This window comes from Dermacentor albipictus, chromosome 3 (assembly GCF_038994185.2).
Source record: "Dermacentor albipictus isolate Rhodes 1998 colony chromosome 3, USDA_Dalb.pri_finalv2, whole genome shotgun sequence".
Taxonomy (NCBI): Eukaryota; Metazoa; Arthropoda; class Arachnida; order Ixodida; family Ixodidae; genus Dermacentor; species Dermacentor albipictus.
This window is the reverse complement of record NC_091823.1, coordinates 17,978,152-18,002,914: the sequence shown is the minus strand read 5'-3', so window position 1 is coordinate 18,002,914 and position 24,763 is coordinate 17,978,152. Positions and strand designations below refer to the sequence as shown.

Genomic DNA, 24,763 nt, shown 5'->3' with positions numbered 1-24,763 from the left:
GCAGCGAGTTTTGCGTCGCGTACACAGCGCCTTTGCATCTCCCGAGCAGCGCTTTTCAGAGGCTCAGAGCAGCCCACATGCGCGCATTACGAGCCGAAGAGTGCCAACAAAAAATATAAAGCCAAAGCGCCTACCTGAGGATCAATGCGCATTTTTGACAGCACGATCTGAAAATGGAAGGCAGAAGTGTTGTATGAGCGACAAGAACCCGCTAGGCGCCCGTTAACTGGGCGAAACAAGTACGCGCACCGCGCATTTTGCGCAAAAACCTTAAAGTCCACTGCGCAATGCCTATTCTAAAACTTGGCGTTTGTGTACACGTCCCGATACATGGCTGCCGCGAAAGTCCACAGCAGTACGGCTGTTGGATAAAAACTACGACAACAAAGTTGAACCGACCGATAGCAGGGGGGAACTCACTGGCTCAGCTCGAGTAATGTTCTCAGACAACGCTACTGCCATGCAGTTAAGCACTAGGCAGCCCAGGGCCAAGATCGAGCTACTATCTTAACATGCACAGGTCGACACTGCCTGTTTTTTTCAAGACGAGATATATCAACTTGGGATAAACTCGAGACATATCGTCCGGCCGTATACCTGATGGTTCTGGATGGCACTTTTAAGTTGACTCTGAAGGCTTTGCAGCTCCATCGCGTTCATTTGAAAGGCATCCAGCTTGGCTTGAGTATCACTCGACCCCGCGAAGAATAACAGGTCTTGTATAACAGATTACACAAATTACATCAAGTCGGAAAGTACTGCTGAGCTTTCGTCGTCCTACCTAGGGTAGAGACGCTGCACGAATAAATGAGCTGAAACTGCAGCTGACTGATCAAAACTCAATTTACTCAATTAATACCCCAGCATCCGGTGCTAGATAATCACTAACGCAACGATATACGTTCTTAGTCAACTTTTTTTGTTGTCTTAGAAAGAGAAATTAGAAATCTTTGATGGGTGCGGAGGGACTACTTTTCAAGTGTAGGCGTAGTGATCAGGCAGAGACTTGCTCCCGAAATCTGTGCCCGGATGTGAAAATATTTAGCGAAACTTGGACAAACGCTGTTATATTTGCTTAATAATGGCGTCAATAAATTTTTGTACGCAAGTAATACACCTCCTCGATGCAGCAAGCTCGGTGTTCCGATGCAAAACACACTTTTCAGCTGTTTTCACTTTTTATTACAGCGACACTTCTCGCGCTGCGCAAAGTGCGAAAAAGGGCAGCTGCTACCGCGCATCGAACGCGCAGTCAGGCGCAGGTCGCTCAGCAAGTAGTGCGCCGGGCAGAACTTCGAAAGACAGGTGGTTTGTAGGTTTTCATCATAATATTTGCGCATTGCAGCACCACTTATTGAATGCGCGCGTCTTGCATGCAGCTTTCGTTCGTCCTTCGAACGAAGAGGCCGCCGTTGAGTGCCGTTACATTGTATATGACTGTGACAAGTTGGTAACGGACGCTTGCATTCGAGACCTCATCCCGTGCATGTGCTCACGCTTCTCACGGTGTATTGATCTGCGCGGAAATAGCGCCCCAAGAAATGCAATTCATATGTAATTTGCAAAATTCCTCTACACTGTTCTCGCCACGTATTGCCGTCAAAATGGCACTGATTTGCGCGACTATACATCGTGATAGTGCGTCTGCAGCCAGCTAGTTTGAATGAAAAATGTGCGATGTGTTGAGGCTCGCGTAACTACCTTACTAGTTCTCGTGTAGTAAATAAATATAATATAGTGCAACACTGGAAGGCACCTATAATCGCTTCTTTATAACTGCACCGAAGCTGTTGATGTTTTTCAGTGAAGCTACCTGCGTCCGTTTGCTCCCGCGTGCTGCGAGGCGTAACGTATATGGGCGTTCAGATTTGCAGGAGGGAACTGTGCTAAGGAATGTGTAGATTTCTGCGAACACGCGGCTCAGAGTGCTCATCATTGTCTGGTTGCCATCGAGGACGGCTTTGCTAGAGCGGCTCGTAGATATATCGCTGTGCTGTCACTTATTGGTACTGAAACGGTGGATTTGTTCTGCGTGTGACAAATTAACTGTTTTGTTGCCTACGTAAATTAAAAGCCGAAATAGTTGCCGGCATGTGCTGCTTTTTTAGTGTGAGGAATGTTGATACTTGCAGATTGCTGACGATTTTCTGTGACGCCTTCTGGATAGAAACATGGCAAAGCGACAAGCTTCCAAAGAACTGAACGCTGACAACTGGGAAGAGGAGGACGAACCAGAAGATCAAGGCCAGTTCAAGAAAGCTGACAAAGAGGAAATTGGACGCCGTGTAATCAAGACTGCCAAGCGTAGCCTCACCAACACGTCAGTAAGTGTTCTCGCCCGCAACTACAATCAGAATTGCACTTGTGTAGAGTAGTCGAGCGGACGACGGCGGACTGCGCATGGAGCTAGCATGCGGCGCAACCATGCGTGGTCTCAGTGCGACGTCGGTCTGTGCTGGTCAATTGACCACGCTAGACAAAGTGTGATTCAGACTGTACTCTCTCACTTTCACCACTGTTAGATTGTTTCAGCCTGTGAGAGCGAATGTGTGCGTGTGTGTGTGTGTCGATTCGAAATAGATGGCAGATTGCCCAAAATAATCCTGATGCATTCCCGAGTATTGCAGAATCTATACATGTATTGCGTAAGGAATATTGGGCATTGAAGCATTAGTACACCCTTGCATATCAGCGCATGTAGAAATGTGCATGACCGATGTTGCAGCCATGCTGCCAAATGGATTAGCTTTGTTTTGTATTTAGTACAATAACTGATTATTCCACAGAAAAGGAAAAGAAAGAAGGAACAATGTTCAATGGTCCTTTGATTGTAGTCCGTAGTGCTCTAAACGCAACAAACAGGTAAAGCACTATGCATCAAAACAGGGAGCGGATATCATGAATTTCTTTAAAGGGACTGACAACTGGCCAGAATATGTGGCGAGACGTCGGTGGAAATGAAATTACCATGATTTGTAGTGATAGAATCCAGCACACTGTTCACGATTTAAGTAGGAATAATAATTTTAAATTGGCAAAGAAAGTCTCAAAAGTCAGTCAGTGGTGCGGAGTGGCAGTAAAGCCTTGGTAATAGGGATGTAGTATATGAGATTACTCCACGTAAGTTTGTTGTTATTAAGTACTGCATACTTATTGCTTAAAATAGCAGTCCATTTATTGTTAGGCTTTTGCACTTTATTCTATGCATATTACGAAGTAAAGTCCACGCTAACTAGTGGCACTTGCGTTCCTCAATGTATATCAGCGCACGTAATTGCTATTGTACACATGCAAAATCCTGAGCACGCAGCTAAGGGCATTTGTTCCCACTCACTCAGGTCTTCGAGGGACAACCTACTTCTAAAATCAAAAGCTCACGCACGGCTACGTCAACATCCTGAACTGCGTATTACGGGTAAAAGTGTCCTTTCACTTAGAGAACTTAACTTGGCTGGGCTGAAAAACATCCTTGACTTGTTAATGATATAAGGACAGGAAACCACGAAAACATGTAGCTATTATTGTAGAAATAATTTAACACTTCGGAAAACATGAATAACAGGAACATTGGCTTGATAAACAAAATATTAATATCTCACAGCTATGACCGCACTTGTTGTCTGCCTCCCTCAAATGCCAGAGTATTTTCGCTATCACGCTCTCCTATCACTGTTTCCGGCATGCTTCCAGTAAACGACTGTATTCTAACTGCAAGTTGAAAAATTCGATAAAGACTGGTGCATGTAACCACTACACTCCGACTAGTAAGCTTTCCATTGTACCTGGGTACTAGAAAAATTGGTTGCGAGTCCCTTTAAAGCTTGCTGTGAAATTACAAGTTTAGCTTAGAATGACTTTTTTCCAGCTGTTGCCTATTTTGGCTGCCTCCCCAACTTGTCTGGACGAACTTGCTCCAATCAGGTGCCCTTCTTGTATCCTTTCACCATCAGAAGCCTTTTAAAGGAAGGCTCAAAGATTGACAAGCAAATATTTCTGCAAACAACTTTATTTTGTGTGAAGTTTGACATAAAATTCATACAATGGTAAAACGTGCCCAAATTCATATGCTTCAAGAAAAATTCTAGAGTTGGCAGGTGCGTTACTATGCGTTACATGATTTGCCTTAGCCCAGTCCTTATCTCAGAGTACAATATTAACTACCTGCGTTTGGGGCTCCACAGTTCATGTTGCTGTCTTTTCTCTTCACGTTATGCCTATCACTGTCATTGCAAGTTTCCATGGAAGTTTCTTTGTTATTCTCAAAGTTTTGGCCTTGTAGGTTAGTACTGACACGAAGCATTATTGCATAGTTTTTTTCTTTCCTTTCAGAGATCTGAGTAAGCTTTGATTCATGAATTATAGTTAAATTCACTCCTTAATTGTTCCAAGACGCTGACTGCTGCTCATAATCCCTTGCTTCCTTCACAGGCTGTTACGAATATACCACAAAGGTTGTTTAGCCTTTTTTTTATTTTTCTACAGTAGTGACGGCTAGCTTTTAAACAAAAGCTGGAGGCCAAAAGCCATTTTTATGACCTCTGTAAATATTGCACTTAGATTGACTGAAAGCTAAGCAAGTTAGTAGGGATTGTATTAATTCTCATGTTACTGAAAGCAACACGAATTCTTGCGAGTAACAGTAGGAATTCCATAGTAGTGCACAGGATCAGCGACATGATATTGCATTTAATATAGTTGAAAGAGCCGGCATGGCTTCATAACACGGGTACACTGCTCTGTTATTGAAGTGTGGTATGATGCAAACATGCACGACTATCTACTGCTACACTCATGCGAACAAAAAATACCAACCTCAACCTTTTGTTTTCAAATTACTTGTAACAGGGTCATAGACAGGGGCGAAAGGGAAGGGGGCGGTCACATTCGGCACATGCGCCCCCCCCCCCCCACACACACACACACACCTAAATGTCTTTGTACCAGGGATACCTGGCATAAAATGACATGCAACGACACCCATCAGCCCTGTCCCTCTCCTGCAGACGAGTGGTGCCCCCCCCCCTGCCTTCTGAAACAAATTCCTGGCTATGCCACTCACTTGAAAACGAACGAAAAGAAAGGGAACCGAGGGGCCCGATTTTTAGGATCTGACTTGAAAACATTTATTAACGTGCCCGACCACAGCCTCTGTCTCTGTACGCAGGCCTCAGCTAGTCCCTTTGGTGGCTTTGGTTTTGCCAAGGCGGATGCCAAAAAGCCACCAGACGCCACACTACCCAACGGCTCCACATCAACAGTACCACCTGACAAGAAGCCACAAAATGAAGATCCAGTTTTTCTAGGCAAGCTGAAGGTGATTGGTAGTTCTTGCTTACTCTTTATTTTTATTTTTGTTATATTACGTAAAACATGTCGTGTTTTTCAACTTTTCTCCATGGTACCCTAGAATATTTGTCAGCATACTTTCACTTGTCTGTAGCAGCATTGCCTTTTAGTGGTTTACTTTTCCTTACTGCTCAGAAGTTCTGTTATATTTTTGGCTGCATGTATCAAGACCTTGTACTACCTCTTGAAAGTTCATGATACAATACACAGAGAGTTACTGCCATCCTCTTGGTATAAGACTAATTTTCACAGCAATGTGTGACTTCATGCTAAAGCTATTTTATTTTATCTCTCTAGCGCTTAAACGAGTGCCTGCTGAGCTGGGTAAAGCAGCATGTGGAGTCCAATCCATTCTCGGATTTCCGTCCCGTCTTCCGGGACTACGAACATCATCTAACCGAAATCCGAAAGTTTTCCACATCTGGACCTGAACTGCCCAAGTTACCCACATTCAATTTTGCATCATCAGTCCCCACCAATTTAAACTTCGACCAGGCACCTAAAGGTATTGTGTACTTCACTTTATTTTTTCCCTGAATTTATGCACTTGAAGAAGGTATTGCATGTGGCCCATGGCCAACGCAAATCAGTTTTCATTAGATGTAGCTGCAATTTGTGCTTTACCACATCCTGATGAGAAACACATGCAGCAAGGCTTTGTACATCACTTTACCTTCCAGGTGACCCAAAGTCTAATACTCCTGCCTCAGAGTCTTCCAAACCTGAAACCAGTTCTTCGGGTACCACCGCGACGAAGTCTTTTATATTTGGGATGCAGGCTGCACCTACATCTTCCCATGCCCCGACACCAACTTTCACATTTGGGTTATCAACAGTTGCCCCAACGACAACTTCAACTCAGAAGGACACTAATGGTGAGTGCAGGAATTTAAAGTTTTGTTGCAAGTGTAGCACCATTGACGTGACATTTCTGACGCCACATGTCTGCACCTTCGCAACCATATGGAGTGGCGCAATGCAGGAATTGGAGCTTGCGTACTCATTTGTTTTTCAGCTCGTCCAGCATTTAGCGCATTTCGTCTGCCCACTTACAGTTTTGGCGTTCCACGATATTCAAATTCACAAAATTGTTTTATACATTCAGACAACATTCACTAGTGTGGTCCTTAGCATCTTTTCAAGGTCAAAACATTTTCACTTGGATCGATCTGGTAGTGAGTTCAGCCTGAGAGGACCAGTACCATTACCAGCAATCACTATGGCACTGACACAGGCATACAATAAAGGTGAGAGCATGTGATGTAATAGTTTTTATACTTAACACTAACTCCACTGCACATCTTTGAGGTCAAGCAGGCTATACAAAGCCACAGTAAAGAACACTTAACGCTTACACAGACCTGCGTTTTTAGCTAGTACTACTTTCTTTCGCACTCATCCTACACGGTGTACCATCAGACTTTGATGGTACGCATAACATCCATTGTTATTGTATGCCAGTTCAACACTTGTGAATAATCACTAACATCACACATCCGTGCGGGTTCTGGAATCTGTGCTAAAAACTGTGGAAGAAAATTTGCAGTGACAGTTTGACTTATGCTCTGCAAATAACTTTGTAATGTAGTAGTGGCATCACTTGTTTGTCGAACTGTTTCAACTGGAATGTACAGCACAGATTATGGCTTGATAAAATTGTGAGTGAATTATTAGTCAACTGTCTCGTGCACTTTTCTTAACTGACTGAGGCCAACTGGGCCGTATGACCCAGGTGGCGTCAGTCATTTAAAGGGACACTAAAGGGAAACAATAAATCAGTTTAGACTAATAAAGCATTGTTTGAGAAACCTGCAGGCAGTCATTTCAAGAAAATAGTTTGAATATTAGTTGAGAAAATGAAGGTCCAAGTATCAGTATTTGAATTTCGCGCCGAAACGCCAGCGCCGGTACGTCAGCGTGACGTCAGGGATTCTAAAGTTTGTTTTCGCATTTGGGCCGCGTTGGCTGAATAAAGGTTCCCGAAACTTGGCATGTTTAATATTTGGTTCCTTTAGAACACAATGTAGTCAATCTGTACCGCTATATATAATTAGTAGGCCCTAGAAGATGCCATCAAAATCCAAGACGTCACAGCCCCCAGGTGCGGGAACTCAAGTAGGCGTCGCCACCCGCATTTCGTTCTTGCGCTTTTTCTGGCTTACCAAACGTCTTATCGTTGTAAGAGTGGTGTTTTTGGTGTTGTATAATGGTGATTTACTGATGCAGAAGAAATCATTTTTCACTTTAGTGTCCCTTTAAGAAAAGCATCCAGCATCCATGGCATCCAGCCAACTGGGGCTGGATGCCATGCGCAAGGTTTTCCTGGGAAACATTATTATGTACAATCAGTCTTTACAAGTTGTCTATGACACTCTGTCTTCTGAAGCTTGCAGGAATAGTGGCTTAGAAGAACCTGTTTAATTTAATTTCATGTCCACTGACTATTAATGCGATGGGGAAAAAAGTAGCATTTTTCACTATGACTAAGTTCATAGCAAATGAGTAGTATATACATACTACTTAAGCAATCTAGGTAAAGCTACAGGGCTTGTAATTGCTTAATTTTCTTATTAAAAGCCTTTAAGTAGCACCAAAAAAGACATGTGCACCTCATGGTTAGCGGATATGATGCAAGTCCCAGCACATCACCGCCGAAATTTTCACCGCACCATGGGCATTTTCAGGTAGCCACTAATCTTGGAGGTAATTGGTCATACCAAGGAGCTACGCATTCTCAGTTATGCATCACTCCCAGCAAGCAATACTGGCTCTCTCTTTCTTCCCCTTCTGCTTTTGGTATCAAAAATGTCTACTTTTGCTAGCCTTTCATCACTTTTATAGTCATATTTCAAACAAAATTTGATGGAAATTGTCTTGCAATACAATTATATATGGAAACTCGAGCCACGTTCACGCTATCACTGCTGCCATGCTGTCCCGATAACGATGGTGAAAGCACGGCTCATGCATGGGGGATTGTAATGTCTCCAGAGACACGAAAGGCATGCTGTGCGTTCGCCTGCAAATACGATGAAGCCAAGTGGATGCATCGTCATGCTTCGCTGAATCAGCTCTGCAGTGGAGCGGGCAGCGTTCCTCATGCTTCGCTTGCCACTGCTGGTATGAGCATTGTGCGGCTGCATGCGTACCACACCATGGTGCCTACAGTGGCCTGGGCAGAATGCACAGAACACCAAGCTACAAATGCTGACAGTTTTCCTTCCATTTCATCTCATGCACCATTGAGGTGCGACGCCTGCAATGCTGGTGGCAGGGCTCCCCATCACACCAGTATTGTGAAACACCTAAGAGCTGCCAGGACATTGTTTCTGCTGTGCAGCAGAATTGGCCTTGTGCGCTATGTCGTGTCAACTTGTCACTCCCGAGTATACTTAGAACACCATCTGAGGAGCTTCAGCGCAGCACTAAACCTTGTGAGCACTCTCAATGCTTCTCCCTTCGAGTGAAACTGGACAATGTTTTTCTTGTTGATTTCACTTTCTTTTTCAGTAATGTATCTGCATTGAATGGAACACCGCAGGGCTTCCATTCTACCTTTTTAACACAAAATTTCCGAAGCGCTTGGTTGTCAACACACCTGCTTTGTTGTGTGGTAACTTCTCAGTGTTCTAGCCTGAGGTTTTACATTGCCCTTATAGTTTCTAGACAATATAGCACATACTAATGTCATAAATGCAATTGCGCTAAAATTATTTTTCTTCTTTTTAAATGCAAAAATCCCTTTTCATTTTTATAGTGTAGTTAGGGCCTACGTTGCAATTCTTCTTAATTGGGCAAAAATTGAATAACAGCGTCCATGGCAAACAGTTAGTTGATAACATACAAAACCGTTTTGCTCTCTGTCAGAAATTAATTTTGGGGATTGACCAGGGACTCCTGCATAGATTAAAAAATAAAGAAACTTCCAATAGCAAGGTAAACTTAAAGGGATACGAAAGGCAAATATTAAGTCAAGCTAAAGTGATAAGAATGCAGTTTTATGCGTACAAGACAGGGATGAAGAAGAGGCTAAGACACATGCACGCAGCCTTGTACGTCTCCTTTGTTCTCCTCTTGTGTGCATAAAGCTGCATTCATGTCTTACCAACATGCCCAAACTGTCACCATGTTTAAGTGATAGATTAATGCTCAAGAATGTCAAAGGCATCAATATTGTCACAAAGTTTTACTAATGAAGAAATTTAGGTGAACAGAAGACACGATTCCAGACTCATCCAGGATATTTAAGTACTATCCCGATGACGTAGGCACTCCACCGTAATTCTATCGCTAGTACTCAACTATTCGTAATAAAAAGCATTGCATTATAAGACAGAAGAAAAGGCTACCTGTCCGGTTCTATTCAATTTCCAGGAAAAAGGAACTCATTGATGTTACCCTTGTGTTATGATTTGGTTTGCATAGGTTAATGTGGGGTTGTATGCCCGGGAGTGTACCTACACTTGCATGGTTTGAATTATTCTAGCCACTACTGAGGCAAATCCACAGTGGGGAAAGGAAACAGCGAGCTGATTGTTAACAAAACATGAACATATAATTCAAACAAACTATCACACACACAAACGTTCCTGCAGCTCTATATGTTCTCACACAAGTAAACACTTATACAAAACATTAAGGTCCGTGACCGGTCGCAATTACTTGACATGCGTCGATACAGCTGGTCGCGTAAGGATAAGTCGCTGCTTGCTTCTTGAGGATCATCCGCAGCTCGGCCAAGGTGTTGCAGGAGGGAAGTGTGAAGTTCCTGCCTTCAGGCCCATGTCACCAGAACCACCGAAGGCCACAGGTTGGAGGTAGGATGGAGGCCATATCGTCGTTGAAGTCTTGAAGCTCGGGCCTGCAGCCTAGCAGCCTCGCTTCTTCCACATACACAGCAGTGCTTTTCTCCAAGAAAAAAAAGCCTTTTTATTTCTTCTCTTCTGCTTCCCCTTCCAGAAGCCATGTCTTTTCGTGATTGGCTGTTTGCCGAGATGCCACGTCCTGCGTGCTTACACTGAATCCACCATTTTTTTTTCTTCTTTCGGAGCCACTGGTTGTCCACCACGCCTGACACATGCACTTTAGTCTTTGTACATGACGCCTTCACAATGTTGCAGACAGTTGAAAGCTTTCATTTTTGATTGGCTCTGTGTTACCTGCACTTTCGCAGTTCAGTAGTTTCATTATCACGTACTGCTATGCTCGTTTGCTGGCTCTAAAAACTGCAAGTACCATAGAATTCCACGTCCATGTGATGTCGTGGGATGCCTGAATGGTCCACGCCACTTGACAAAGAGCAGCTGCAGCGGCGAATTTATTGCTCTGTCTTGGCTCAGTTTCTCCATGGTTGCACATTTACGTTTTGCACAGAAATGCCATAATGGACACTCTACTGCAATTTCTCGTGGAAAACTGCAATAGTTGGGTGACCGTGTCATGCTCGCTTTAAGCCATGTACCTGCTGTTGGATTAGGTGATCGTGACATCAGTTGTCAAGTGCTGTTTGTCAAGTTTACGCCTGTTTCCATTTATACAGGTTCTGATGAGGAGGAGTACGTTCCTCCAAAGGAAGAGTTTGCTCCAGTTGAAGAAAAGGATGCCGTGTACACCAAACGGTTCGTTGTGTTTCTGCCCTTTTATATGTCTGGCAAATGTTTCAGTGACTTTGTAGGCTCATGGTGGCCTGAGGCTTCATACATGCCAACTTTCCAGATTTTTTTTTTATTATTAATGAAAATTAATTAAGAGAAAATGAGACATCCACCCATTTGTAGCTATTGCTACTAAGGAAACCCAGACAGGCTGCTCGAAAGAAAAGCCTCGCAGTTGAAGAAAAATTTGTTCTGGTCCGGGACTCGAACCCGGGACCAGAAGCAGAAATAAGAGCAGACCAGGATGCATGCAAAGACATGTTTCCAAAGGTTATGGCAACATGTTAACATATTATATTCAATAACCCACATTTTATATTATACGACCAGTTTTGCCACTACGATCAAAACTCGACAGAACCAGAGGGTGGTGTCCTTGCTCTGACGCCAATAAACGCAAGCTCGATAATGCTGCACAGCAATGCCAGCCTCTCAGCTTAAGTGTGCATTTCACACTAAGTTAAAGGAGTACTAATAAGAATTTTTCAAGCGAAGTTTGTATTGCTTCACTTGTGTCGGCGTTGGCGTCAGTGTTGGCGGGTTTTATATGCATAAAGAAGTAGACGTAGCACAAGGCGCAAGTCAATCACAGGCGTCCCCTCCCTCCCTCCAGAGAAGGGAAAGGGTGTGATCGCGTCATCGCTCACCTCATACTTGCCGTTTCCCGTCAGTTCAGGCCCGGCAGTCAGATGGGGAGGCTGCGTTTGGTTCATTCTGCCGAAGAGCAGGCTGCATTGAAAGAATAGGAGCAGGCCGAGCGTCATGCATTCGGCCGAAGAACAGGCAGGGTTTGATGAACGCCGCTGGGAACTTACTCGAAGAAAGGCTCATCGACGACGTGCCAACCTCACCGTGAGGGAGTGCAAAGCCAAGGCGTTATGACAATGAAGAGCCACGGATCCCGAGCTTCGCTTGCACCCCTCTTCACCGTAGTGGAAGGGCGGTCAATTTTTTTTTTCATATAAGAAAGCAAACGGGAAGAGCCGAAATTCTAGTTGCCATTAAAGGGCTCCTCACCAGGTCTGGTCATTTTGAGCTGAAAAGTTCAGAGCATGCATTGCGCAATAACAGTCATGTCTGCAAAGTATTGCATCACTACGTGCTGCGGAAAGATCTGAAATTTCAATCCGAACACCGTTTTCCTCTTCACTCCCGACTGCTGTGCTCCAAGCCGGACGGTGACGTAATCGTGCCCCTGCGCCTACGTAAGCGTGTCCACAGTGTGATGTCGCTTGTGGTGACACATGAGTTCGATAATTATTCAAGACATCTGTTATCTGTGCGATCTGTTGCTTGAATTGACGTATTGAAGTTTAGAGAAATAACAAAACACACAAACAGAATGTCTGCTGGTTTTTTTTTTTCACACCGAAGCAGGAGAGATGTACTTCTGCTTCGTCTGCTTGTTCCCATGGTCGTGCGCTCACATGCGCAGGTACCGAAACTACCGTGCTCCGGCGCGTGATCATGCTTTGCGATCCGCTTGTTTGGCCTCAGTATTGGTGTAGCACTGAATTATATCGCTATTCATGTTTCCTTGTGCACAGCGTGCAAAATCATGCGCTGCATGAATGAGACAACAGCTCGCGCGCGACGCCATCAGCGGAAGTGTGTAGCACTGAAGAAAAAAAAATGTGAGGAAAAAAAACAATGAAGGCGGGGCCTGTGACGTATGCATCACGCAATCCTCGAGGTCTGGTATGGGAGAACGGTAGGAATAAATTTAGCTTGCGGAGGCTAAATGGGGCTAGTGGAGAGGGCGTCTTGCTTGACAGTGGAGCCCGCCTGCTGAAATCATGGGTGCGCTCCACCAAAATATTTATATCTCGGGTATTAATAAGCTGATTCGAAACTTTTTTTGTGGCACAACACTCCCTAGAGAACACTTGCAGCATATAACCAAAATTTGCTATGAGGCCTGGTGAGGGGCCCTTTAGGAGAAAAAAAATGGAGCTGGGCAGGTCATGTAACGTCTAGGGTAGAAAACCAGTAAGCCATTAGAGCTGCAGAGTGGGTGCCAAGGGGGAACGGAAGCACAGTTGAAGACGGCAGAAAACTAGGTGAGGTGATGAAATTAGGAAGTTTGCAGGTACAAGCAGGAATTGGCTGGCGCAAGACAGGGTTGGAGATCGCATGGAGCAGCTTTCGTCCTGCAGTGGACATAAAGATAGGTTGCTGCTGATAATTTTTTTAGGTAGCTGTCAGCTGCGTAATTACAGTACAAAACATCACTTAGTCAAGGGCACAACAAATAATTAATGACAGCACCTTTTATGCATCCCGTTTGGAATCTGCACAAAGTGCGGTGCTTCTTTGGACGTGACAAAGGGGGCTATTTGGTTACAAAAAGGGGAAGTGGCAGTCATGTAGTATCACAATCAACTAACTCATGCACTAGTCAGCCTGGTGTAGTGTTTAAAGAGGGACACTGCTACTGAAACATTTTTTTTTTTCATCAATAAATAAATTTTCCTAGTCTTGTTGAACTCATTGTGCTGATTTCAGTAGTGTAATTCGTGTTGGTGTAGGTCTATTAGATCTTCAAATAATTAATATTTCTGTTCCATTGTTTCAGGGCACAATAAGAAATAAATGGCACAATAAAATTATTTGTATGACATGGTTAGATAGCATGAAGAGTAAGGAATTGAGTATAGCAAGCATATCCAATAATGGATATTTACAGCCCATAGAACATAAAAGCCCACAAAATGTAGCAAGAAATTTATTTCTGAAATTAGAATTAAGAGGTCTGATTGCTATAATTCAGAGTACACATTAGGCTCCTTTCTGCAAAAATAATTTTAGTTCTATCTGTTCTAGGTGTTGATATATCAAGGCCTAAATATTGCACTGAGCCAAAAATTTGTGTTTTGAGAAAGTTAAAAAGAAAATGAACAAAGCAAGATTTAATAAAAATTAACAAATGTTATGCACATATTCACATAGCTACATTCTTAATTGCCACCAGAGTGTAGTCTAACTGCCTGCTGCTGTTCCAATGTTGTCTCTTCAGTACCCCTTGAAGATTGTTGGCCCATGTGTGCTTCCGAGCACATTCATTTGCTCTACAGTTGTGCTTCTCGGCTATCCATTTGTTGCTCACTGAGCCAGGGTTCAGGCTGAGTTCCTTCAGGATTGCTGCTTTAATGTCCTGTTGCCTGCATTGAACTGCATCACTGCCTCTGCAACAGCAGCCTCCAAAGTGAATAGTGATGCATGCCATTGCTTTGGTGCAAGTGACCAGGTTATGGAATTTAAGCTCATGTTGTTTTGAGTTTTACCTCTCTGGAACCACTCAAGGAGCTTCCTTTCTGAGAGGCGCTCATAGACTGGAAGCAACAAGGTGGCCAGTTGCACCTGTGTTTTGGGAGTAGGCTCACCTCGAGCTGCTGCTGCATTCTGCCATCACCAAGAATGTAGGCATCTTGGGCACAAACTGTGATTACCGACTGCATCATTGGAATTAATGTGATATGTCACCATCACAGCCTTGTGAGTTTCCTCTGCATTTCCTTTGGGAGATTTCAGCACCCAAATATAGTAAAAGCTCAACTTTGTTGTGAGGTCCACTTTGAGCCTACCCTTGCCACCAAAGTTCTTGGTTCCTTTGTCTCCTGCGATCAAGTTGAGCAGGGCTGTGCCCATACACTTCTGTGTGTGATTAATGCAATCTTCTTCTATCTCAATGTAATCATAGCTATTTAATTTCTTTATTATTGATGTCCCTTTTGTACACTCATGCAACAAAAAACGGGAAGCCGGGGCATATGCAAAGGATCTTGCAGCCAATATTTCGTTGGATTAACTGAGCAAGTGCACTGATGCTAATGTGGCCTTGTATCTGCCCAATTGCTCGCTACATAATACTTTGGAGCTCTATATCCACATTTTATTACAAGTAATGTAACATTCTATTTGTATTTGAATAGGAAGTAATTTCTGCAGTCACATTCTCGCATGGTAATGTGCCTTTGCTAGATTGCTTGTCAAAATATTGTTGTTCTGGCTATTGGATCAACTATAGTATTGAGAGCAGGATGTGCAGCCAAGCAAAAGGAAATTAAAATGTTTAAGGTTGAAACAAAAGCCTATAAATGTATAAAAGCCAAATTTTTGGAAAGTACAAGGTTGGTTTATGGGAAATGGTCTAGATGTAAGGATATGTTTACACACACACGGAAAATGCCTTATTTTTCCAAAAGAGTATATTTGCAATCAACCCAGTGACTTCCCACTTGCTTTTTGACCAAATACAGAATTCAAAGAAGCCCTGACATTCTTAAAAACAATGAAGCCACTTCACACCGCAAGCACTTGCTTGCCAACTCTATCAGCCACACTCCTACAGCCCATCACTCGGTGGCACCGCCGCGTGGCATCGCTCCCTGATCACGCTAGCCCTGTCTGGCTCACTGTAGTGGTGCAAAATTCAGCCATGTCCATAGGCCATCTTCATCTTTCAGGCTTACTTTGGCTTGGGCACCATAACAATGTCTCATATTTTGTAGTAGCTGTGCCAGTACAGAGTAAATGAAATCATGACATCCCTCGTGACCAACTGTGCAGTATCAGAACGTTAAACACCGTGATTAAACATGCTCTCGTTTTGGGCTTTAAGTGGCCAACGGCAATAGTGGTGAAGGAATGGAAGCAAATATATTTCTCCCGTACTAGCCATCTTTTCCCCCTTTGCATTAGAACTCCTAGATCAAAGAAAAAGGAAAGCCTGTTTCATAGGTGGCCCTCTTCTTAATTGCACTTGGGTGTGTTTGTGAGGTGCCCCATCCTTGAAAGTGAGAGAGGTGCACTTCAGAATTATGTCATTTCATTATAATGAGTTAAAAGCTGGCTGGCATGTGTGTGTGCTTTTCTTTTTCTTCCTGCCATTGTTTATGTGATGTTTCTGTGCAGGTGCAAGCTGTTCCAGAAGAAAGACAACGGCTATGCAGAAAAGGGTGTGGGCATCCTCTACATCAAGCCACAGAAGGACAAATACCAGCTGCTAATCAGGGCTGACACCAAGCTCGGTGGGTGTGCCAGTGGCATTGTCTCTGTTTCCAGACACTATTGTTGTGTATATGCACGTCTGCGCGATATTCTTTGTATGATTAGGAAAATATGTTTTTTGCAACTTGTAGTAGTGTGTTTTTACATCATTGAGCATAATATAATTATTAAGCTCGTCCATATTTTTCTCGTTATGTTTGTTGTTTTCTAGAACAATTCACTGACATGTATAGCACTACAGTAGACTTCGATTAATTCAACCCTGAGAGGCCCGGCGAAATTCATCGAATTATCTAGTAGGTCGAATTAATCAAGATGCGGGATAAACACTAAAACACACGGCCGATTCATTTCGCAGTTATTTGCATGAGCCTAACATGCCCATGACTCAAATGCGCGCCCACTTTCTATGTGTACAAAGTAGAAAACTAATGTAGAAATGACATTTAAGCTCCTAAACAATGTAGAAATCTCAGGTGCACCCAAGGTCAGCTTTGCCACGATACATTAGCATTATCCGGTAAAGCATACGAATGACGTGAAGGCGGTTTTGGTTTCCTATCCAACTGCAGCATGCACTCAATCTTGGCCCATTTTCCTTGTGGGGAAAAAAAGTTCACATTATAAGGTATCTGTATAGCGCAACAAAACAAAGACACGAGAAGAACCGAAGGCAGAGACAAGACTAGCGCTTTTCTTCGTCTTCAGTTCTTCTCGTGTCTTTGTTTTATTGCGCTATACTGATACCTTTCAATGATGACCGACCAACAAGCCCATATTGCCACCCTCGTCAATTGCACATTTTAATTGGGTAAATATTGTAATCAGACAATTGTGAGCTACAGTTATTGCTTGAAAATCTTCCTAGGGCAAGCCAAAAATAGGCGTTTTTGACAGGTGATTTTTTATGTGTGTTCAATGCATTCACTGTCCCCTAAGCTCCTCTGAGACAGACATGCTGTCACTAAAGGGGTCACTATTTGGGTTGCCTAAGGGTCAGGCGCTTGTTCAAATCGTACAGTGAAGGCCAATTTTAGGATGTAAATAATGTAAGTTTGGTCCCATAAAAAGGCATGGGCACTGGCCAGGACCTTCAGTCAGGATTGAGTTAATTGAAAAATTGAATTAACGGAAAGCTACCATATTTTGTGTCAAATTTATATTTTCTTCTAACTATAACATGCCAAAAACTTGGACATGGCTTTATTGCCACTAGTTTAACAGGTAAAATTTGTTCTTTTGAATGGGCTTTCATAATTAAAGCAGCATGTCATTGTGTTACCATTGGCAACCTATACAAACACCTGTTCTGCCACCTTCTTGTAACTACAATGGCAGCGATGTTGAGTCTGAATAGGCTGTTGTTAATGCCAAGAACACATTTTCAGTGTCATATTCGACCACAATGCACAAGCAATATCCAGACTCGTTTTCTTGGACAATGTGGTACACCTTAGAATTGCATAAAAATAATCTTTCATTGTGAGCTGCTGTTCTGACTTGGAATTATGGAGAGAGAGCGCCAAAGATCGGTGTTTACAGTGAATGAAAGAAAGCGTGTCTTCGATGCAACAGCTGTCCGCTAGTGCTGCCAAAGCTGATGCTGCAGCCATTCGGGTAAGGCACAGCGTGCTGGCTAGTGAAGTTTGAATTGTCCTGTGAGGGTAAATGCCAGGGTTGAAATGATGAATGTTGGCCCATAGAAATGTATGGGCACTGACTAGGACCTCTAGTCAGGATTGAATGAATGGGAGTCAAATAATTTAAGTCTACTGTAATACAAAAACACATATCTAAAGTTATATTTATTACTAGAGATAAAAACAACAAGAGGGTGTGTGCAGATAAGTGGGAAGACAAGGAAACAAAAAAAAAAACAAAGTGAGACATGAGAAAAGGGTTATCATAATGGCCAGGTAATGTGTGAGGAAAGACAATGCAAAGGGGTGTGCAAATGTTCAAAAATGTATTATACATATTAATGCTATATTTGATTCGAAAAAAAAAAAGCTATTATATAAAGTTTGAATATATCGGTGGCGATGTGGTAGCAGACATGATTTTTGCACTTGTTTTTATCTAGCCTGCGAATGCATGATCACGTTGTCACATGGCTATGGGAGAATTCTACGCATACGGTAGGCTCAGCTACGAAACGACAAAGTCGTGTGGAAAAACTACTCTCTTGAGAGCAAGGGGCATGGTTTTGCAAACAGTGAGGGTGCAACTTAGCATAACGGAAGAAAATGGGGGCAGTTGCATCAAGGGCTTGAACTGCATCATGAGTGCTATTCCAGAAAGTATAGGTCCTACGGGCCAATCCAATACAGTGATGCTCAGGCACATGGCTTCCTTGCTGTGGAAATGTGCTCACTGCACACCCATCTGACCTTTTAATATAGGGTCTAATAAGCAAGCTTTTACTGTAAGGGTTCTATAGTCTATTTTTGTTGTTGGCAACATAATTTCAGTAGTCGAATGTGCTAAAGGAACTTGCTAATAGGTACTGCCATCTGCCTATCATTACATATTCTATATTCAGAAATAAATTTTTTTTTTCCATTCCTACTCAAGAATTTTGGCATTTACGCACCCTACAACACATTGAAACAGAGCAAAAATGATATGTGTTGTCAAGCACTGAGCATAAGCATATGTACAACTGTTAGGACCAAGTAAAATGCATGTTGTCAACAAAATCTGTCATGATTAGACTGATTGCTATTAGTTATGTAGAATTCTGAGAAAGCTGAGATGAGGGGGCTCATGGTCTTACAGGCAACGGACCAGGCTCTTTCTTGAAAAGCTTTAAGCTAGCATACACACATGAATGAGGTGGCATTTCGGTTATGTGGTAAATTTCTCCACCATGCCAGTCATTTAGAATGGCAGCCGCATTATTGAACGCCTACTTTTGTGTAGAACTTCGTTTACAGGGCACTTGGCAATCGTCGCACCTTTCTGGCTGGCTAGTTCACTTGCAAGCAAGCGCACTTTCTCCCTCTTAAGTTTGAGTAAGGTATGGTCATATCTGTATACATCTTTTTCCACATTTGTTTTTTTATTTTTTTTCTCATTAACACACATTTTAGTGCATCATCATATAGCTGATCATAAGGGTCACTACGAATTCCAAGTTTCGCTCAATATCAAATTGTGCTTGTTCTGGAACAGCATGCGAAATCATAACAAGGTAAATCTTCTCCAATTGACATTTGACCGGAAGCATTATAGTACTACTGTGCACTTTTGTTCTTGTGTGCAGGTAACATACTGCTAAACATCATGCTGGCCCCGTCGTTGCCAGTGTCACGTTTGGGCAAGAATAATGTGGCACTGGTGTGCATTCCAAACCCACCTACGAATGGCAAGGACGAGCCAGCAAGCCCTACAACTATGCTGCTTCGCGTGCGTACAGCTGAAGACGCTGATGACCTGAAAGATGCCTTGGAGCGCTACAAGAATGAGAAGAAGGACAGCTGAGTTTGAACACAGCTGTCTAAAATTAGCCTATCAATGAAAAAAAAAATTCATCCCAGGTAGTTAGCCTGGTTTGTTACCTCAAGGATTATGCCAAGCAGAAGCATGAGCTTGGTTGGCTATTAAAGAGAAAGTCCACAAGATTTTGATTTGAATTATGTGAAATATCCTTTTTTCTTGCATATCAGCACAGCCACCCTGTGATGCTTGAAAAGAAAAGATCTGCAGGTTTTTCTGCGTTTGTATCGGTAGAGCAGCATGATGACAAAGCGCCAAAGCGCAGGATATCATAGCTCAATTCTGTGTTGCCTTTCACAGAATTTTTGATATGCTGTTTATGCAAATGTCTGTGTACAGTGCAGTCACTCAGGTAGTTAGTTGCATTTCTGACTCAAACACTGCTTGGTGAGACTAGTTTCTTGTTATATTTGCATGAAACTAGGTCCACAAATAAAAAAGTCCCCCTCCCTTTCCCCCCTTTTTGTATGCACATGCTAAGCTTCCGCATGTTAGAATCCTTGTATCCATATTTTTGTCCGCCTATCTTTTTCAACACTGGGTATGCAGCCCAAGGAAGCTTAATGACCTTTATTGACTGAAAAAGAAGGTCATTGTTTTTCAGTTATGTTGATACTCAAGTGCTGCCCCTCCCGCCTTTCAATCTCCTTTCAATAGCAGATATGTTAGCACAGCCTGAGGCCCAATTTTGGAACTATTCTTTTTTCATGTCTTTTTGTTATGTGTATGCCATTATGTACTGTTAATGCCTTTATTGGCCACAAGGCACAATTAAGGCAAAAAGGCTATTTCAAAATATATCTTTATACATGCTTTATCCTTTTTTTTCTTAGCTCCGGCAATCTTTATTTCACTTTTGTTTAGATGCATATGTTAATCCCTTGAAATTTGAGCTTTCACTTGAGGTTGCAAAGGTGTCTGGAATTTTTTAAGTTGTACTTCGTTAGTCTATTCACATCTTGGGATCTGGTATTCAGTTTGTCCAAATACTTGTGCATGGCTGAATGTATGCAATTGTTACAATGTTCCTTCACTTAGTTGCGGTTGGCGCCGTTAACATTTCGTTAGGCTGCATCCCACCTTCACTCTTCCACCCACTGTGACGGCTTGGTAACTGTGGCATTCTGCTACATAGCATGAGGTTGTGGGCACAATTCCCAGTAGCTGTGACTGCATTCTAATTAAAGCAGAATGCGCGAGCACATGTGTATTATGCTTTGGTACAGGTAAAATTAATCCAGAGCCATCCACTTCAGTGTCTCTCATAGCCTTTGTATTGCCTTCGAAGTGGCCTTTATGAAATACTGCTTTTTTGAGGGGGAATGGTTAGCAATGCAACTTGTGATGACTGGTCTCAAGGAGACCCTTTAACATGGTCTGTGCGACTGTCCTCGCTGCAGTGAACAAAGACTGTCACTCTCGACTGTGCTAGCTCGCATTGATCACAGACCATTGTTAGAATAAACCATTTTGGAATGCCAACCTCGTAAGCCATCACAGCAGAGGATAATGAAAGCACTGCAATTATTAAGGACAGCAAACCTGCAAAAATGGCAGTAGCCTTAATTGATGTCAATTGTGCTGCACGTGACACTGCTGTGGTGGTCTGCGGTGATTGTGACCGACTGGAATCGTGTTTGTGCACTCTGGCACACTCCCGCTCTCTACTTATCTCTCTCCATCCACCACTATAGGGTAACAAAACGTATTTTCTATTCTACTATTCCCTGCTTTTCTCTTTTTCTTTGCTTGCTGTCAAAACCCCTCGAATAAAACCACCACCTTCTCTCTTCCATGTACATTGCTTGTACTGTTTAGCAAGCTATTGTTGCAATCGTTGTAGCTACTGAAAGACAAGTTTCTGCTTCAGAACGCACTTGGCTACACTAACAACCATCTGGGACCCAAAATTTTGTTTGTAAGCAGCCTGTACATATACCTTTACGCAAAGCTACGTTTTCACTAGCCTGATTTGCACTTCCATAATCATTTGCCAAATATTTTAATTTTCACTACTGTGTTAATGCATCATTGACTTTACTTGCATTGCATGTTCATTTGTTGAGTTCCCACTGGCAGTGGTGACGCACCTGTCTTCTGTTGATTTGCAGGTCGAATTGATTTGCCCCGCACTTCATAAACTAGCCCACGCCAGTTCAGTGCTGGCTCTCGCAGAGCTGCCTTGCTGTCAACTCGTCTTGCACAAAGTCTGCGTTGTTTGAAATGAATGGAGACATGCTGGTGCCACAATCTTGAGCTGGTGAAATTAGCAGCACATCCTGAACTAGGCCGGAAAGTGCCGGCAAATCAACAGAACCTTACAATATGGCCAATACTATTAAAGGTTACAAGTGAACTTTTATCATTTTACCATCTGCTTCTTTCTTGTACTCTGGACAGAAAAGTATTTAATGCTCAAACTTTGTTGTAGTGCATAAAGACAACCGAGACGAGGACATAATGCTGCCTTGTGTTCTTGTCTCGGTCTACGGCCTTGGCTGTAACAAAGTATGTTACTATACCAACTCGCCCAGCTAGTCATCCTGCTTCGAATGCATTGAAAGCCTTTTATCATGTATTCAATTCAGGTGCAGTTTCTAAAAATTGCTATTCACATGTGCAAAACTTGCCTTCATATGAATATAGTCCCATGAATTGTGCGACTGCAGGAGTGAAATTCCACCTATGCCTTTCAACACTGAGTGTGTCGAGAGTTAAATTGGTGTAGCCCAATTTCCATGACACTGTTCATCTAACTAGTGCCCCTGCAAGCACTTGGTAAGCACCTAAAGAAACACTAAAGGCAAGTACTAAGTTGAGTTGGACTGTTCCATTCCAGAAACCTCACAATGCTCGTTTCGTGCCGAGAAAAGAGTTAGCTTACGAGAAAATTGCATCTGAAGGGTCTGAATGACTTCTTCAAAATTCAAATCTGCTACCTATCCGGCAGAGGGGTGACATGGCATATGCCAGCGCCTGACAGAAGGCGGCACAGAGCCAACACAGCGGCGGATCCGCCGCTGGAGCTTCTTTTTGGTCAAGTGCCGTAGGCGTTCGGGCATCCCCCAACATCACATGGAAGTTGAATTCTCTGCTACTTGCAGTTTGTGCGAGTTTCACGAACCAGCAAAACCAGTGCAGCACTAAGCTATAACGAAACCACTGAAATGGAAAAGCGTCGGCAGCACAGAGCAGAGCGAAAACGAAGCCTTTCTACCGCCTGCGTCGTCGTCAAGAGTAATTTCAATTAGTTTTTTTTTTTTTTTTTGATGAAATGGAACTGGACAAGTAGCATTTTATTTCATCTTATAATACAATACAAGGATGTTTTTTGCAATAAGTGGTTGAGTACTAGTGACAGGATTTAACTGAGTGAGAGCAGCATTCCGGGCAAGTTGGTAATCCATTACTTAAATGATATTGCGCGACAAAAAAAACGACACGGACGTGAGAGAAGACGACACACCAAGCGCAGACGACACACATTGCACTTGGTGTGTCGTCTTCTGTCACGCCCGTGTCGTTTTTTTGTCGCGCAATACCGTTTAATTAACTGAGTGCTTTTGTTATTGGGCAAGTGCTTGAATGTCCCAGGGGAGTCTCTAATCATGTCCTGCATTTGCCTCGATTTCTCGATTATTAAGGCACTGTTGACGATTATATTGATGCCTTACAGATTCAGGAGCACTAATCAACCACATTAGTTTTGTTTAATATTTCCCTTTATTGTCCCTTTAATGAAACTTGTGTTTTCTACAATGCACCTAGTTAGCTCTTACGCTTGGAGCTGGAATGCCTGTTATGACTTGCAAAGCAAAGGGCTACAGTATGGAGGCATACTAAAATGTCATCTGGCATGAGAAGTTATTTTGAACAGTACGGACGTGTTCTTGAATTTTTGCACACTCGTGCCACATTAGCGTTTAAATAGCTACACCCAATGTTTCAACAACAGATTCTCATGCAACCCAGCTGTAGTTTTTTGGCACTTCCCTTGGTGCGTTAACTCTTTCATTATTGCGCCTATAGAAATTGATCGATGTGATCCACAGATTTTGCACGCGCTGTTCAACATTTTCGTTGGGATAATTCTACTAGCAATGTCATGCATTCAGCTTATGAAATGATGACTGAACTAACTAGTGCCTATTGCAGATTGGGAAGTCTGGAAAAATAAAATGTCGACTGGAGGTATTGCAGAAGCTAGCCTGCAGTGCTCCTAGCACTTCCTCAATAAAAGGACACAATATTGGTGCTTTGGTCAACTTGACAACATAACTTTTAAATGACAGCAGCAGTGAAGAGACGGAAGCTTCTGTTGAGTTGTCAATTTTGCGATCCAGTTTTAACGATGCCTCAAACAACGGTAGATACTCATTAGTGAATGTTATTTTGATAATTGGGTTCAATTAATATTAGGTCAACTTTATTTTTCCCACTGTTGTTTGCTTTTATCCATCAGCGTTGTGACAGCATATGCACAACTTTTTACGAGCAATCCTTCCCGTCGTGTGAGGCTATCACTCGCACAATAGCACGCAGTCAATTTCAGACCAACCTTGGACCAAATCTTGACTAGCAATCTAACTTCTGCATTTTCAACCCCATGTCTGCAAGTGCCCTGAACTCATTACTGTACAATGTTGTGCAACATCACATTATTTTGCAACACTGCACAGGAACATAAAGCATGCAGAGGCTCTAATAGCTGTTGAACCCACATTAAACCACCTTGCTTACACAGAAAAGCTGATCAAATGCAATGAAGAGGCTTCTGCATGCTCCCCAACCTGAAAACCATTGCATTGCGAGCCTAAAGAATAAAGAACGAACCAGGTGCCTCCTGCAATGAGTAAAAACAAATGCTCTCTGTACAACAGGAATTTCACCCACTTTCCACATTTGTGAAGCTAGTGCTTTTCTGCATAGCATGGGCATCATTATGGCTAGCATTGATGCCAACAAATCGTCATAATTTTAACACAGCAGCGTTAAGGGCCCCATGTAGCAAAAAAATCCAGTGTCTGCATCTTGCATCAGACGCCGTTTGGTGAAAAATTTGAACCACAACCATACAGGCCCTCTGCGTGGCGCAGAGGCATCACTGAACTAACTGAATTCCTCAAAGATGCGTCAGAGAAATGGTAAAGTACAATGTAAACACAAGCTACAGACATGATAGCATCAGATTGTAATTTGAATATACCAGAAAACATCATTCTGTTAAGCGGAAACTCAAACATAAACCCCATTTC

The 24,763-nt window shown here is 42.8% G+C and overlaps 2 protein-coding genes across 8 annotated transcripts in view; one reads left to right on the top strand and one right to left on the bottom strand.

The window, feature by feature from the left end:
* The window catches only part of LOC135896962 (PHD finger protein 21A-like), a 35,200-nt gene extending 34,267 nt beyond the window's left edge, over nt 1-933 (bottom strand). The window contains exons 1-2 of the mRNA XM_065425513.2: nt 598-933; nt 135-167 (exon numbers count right to left, since the gene is read on the bottom strand). Of these exons, the coding sequence (XP_065281585.2) occupies nt 135-167; nt 598-660 (96 nt within the window). The 5' untranslated portion in view covers nt 661-933. The remainder of the gene's footprint in view (nt 1-134; nt 168-597) is intronic.
* Nucleotides 934-1,066: 133 nt separating this feature from the next.
* Nucleotides 1,067-21,878, top strand: Nup50 (nuclear pore complex protein Nup50). Of its 7 annotated transcripts, none has more exons than XM_065425521.2 (9): nt 1,067-1,100; nt 1,189-1,312; nt 2,168-2,324; nt 5,165-5,314; nt 5,644-5,851; nt 6,027-6,221; nt 10,886-10,964; nt 15,915-16,030; nt 19,276-19,645. In XM_065425521.2, exons 1-9 carry the CDS (start codon nt 1,082-1,084, stop codon nt 19,491-19,493), a joined length of 1,266 nt encoding a protein of 421 aa, XP_065281593.2. In that variant the 5' UTR covers nt 1,067-1,081; the 3' UTR covers nt 19,494-19,645. The 7 variants fall into 7 exon arrangements, 6 of the variants coding, with proteins under 6 accessions (XP_065281593.2, XP_065281594.1, XP_065281592.1 ...); XR_011512672.1 differs by lacking the exon at nt 1,067-1,100 and adding an exon at nt 21,620-21,878 and having other exon boundaries at nt 1,183-1,305; nt 19,276-19,549; XM_065425522.2 differs by lacking the exon at nt 1,067-1,100 and having other exon boundaries at nt 1,179-1,308.
* The last annotated feature ends 2,885 nt before the right edge of the window (nt 21,879-24,763 follow it).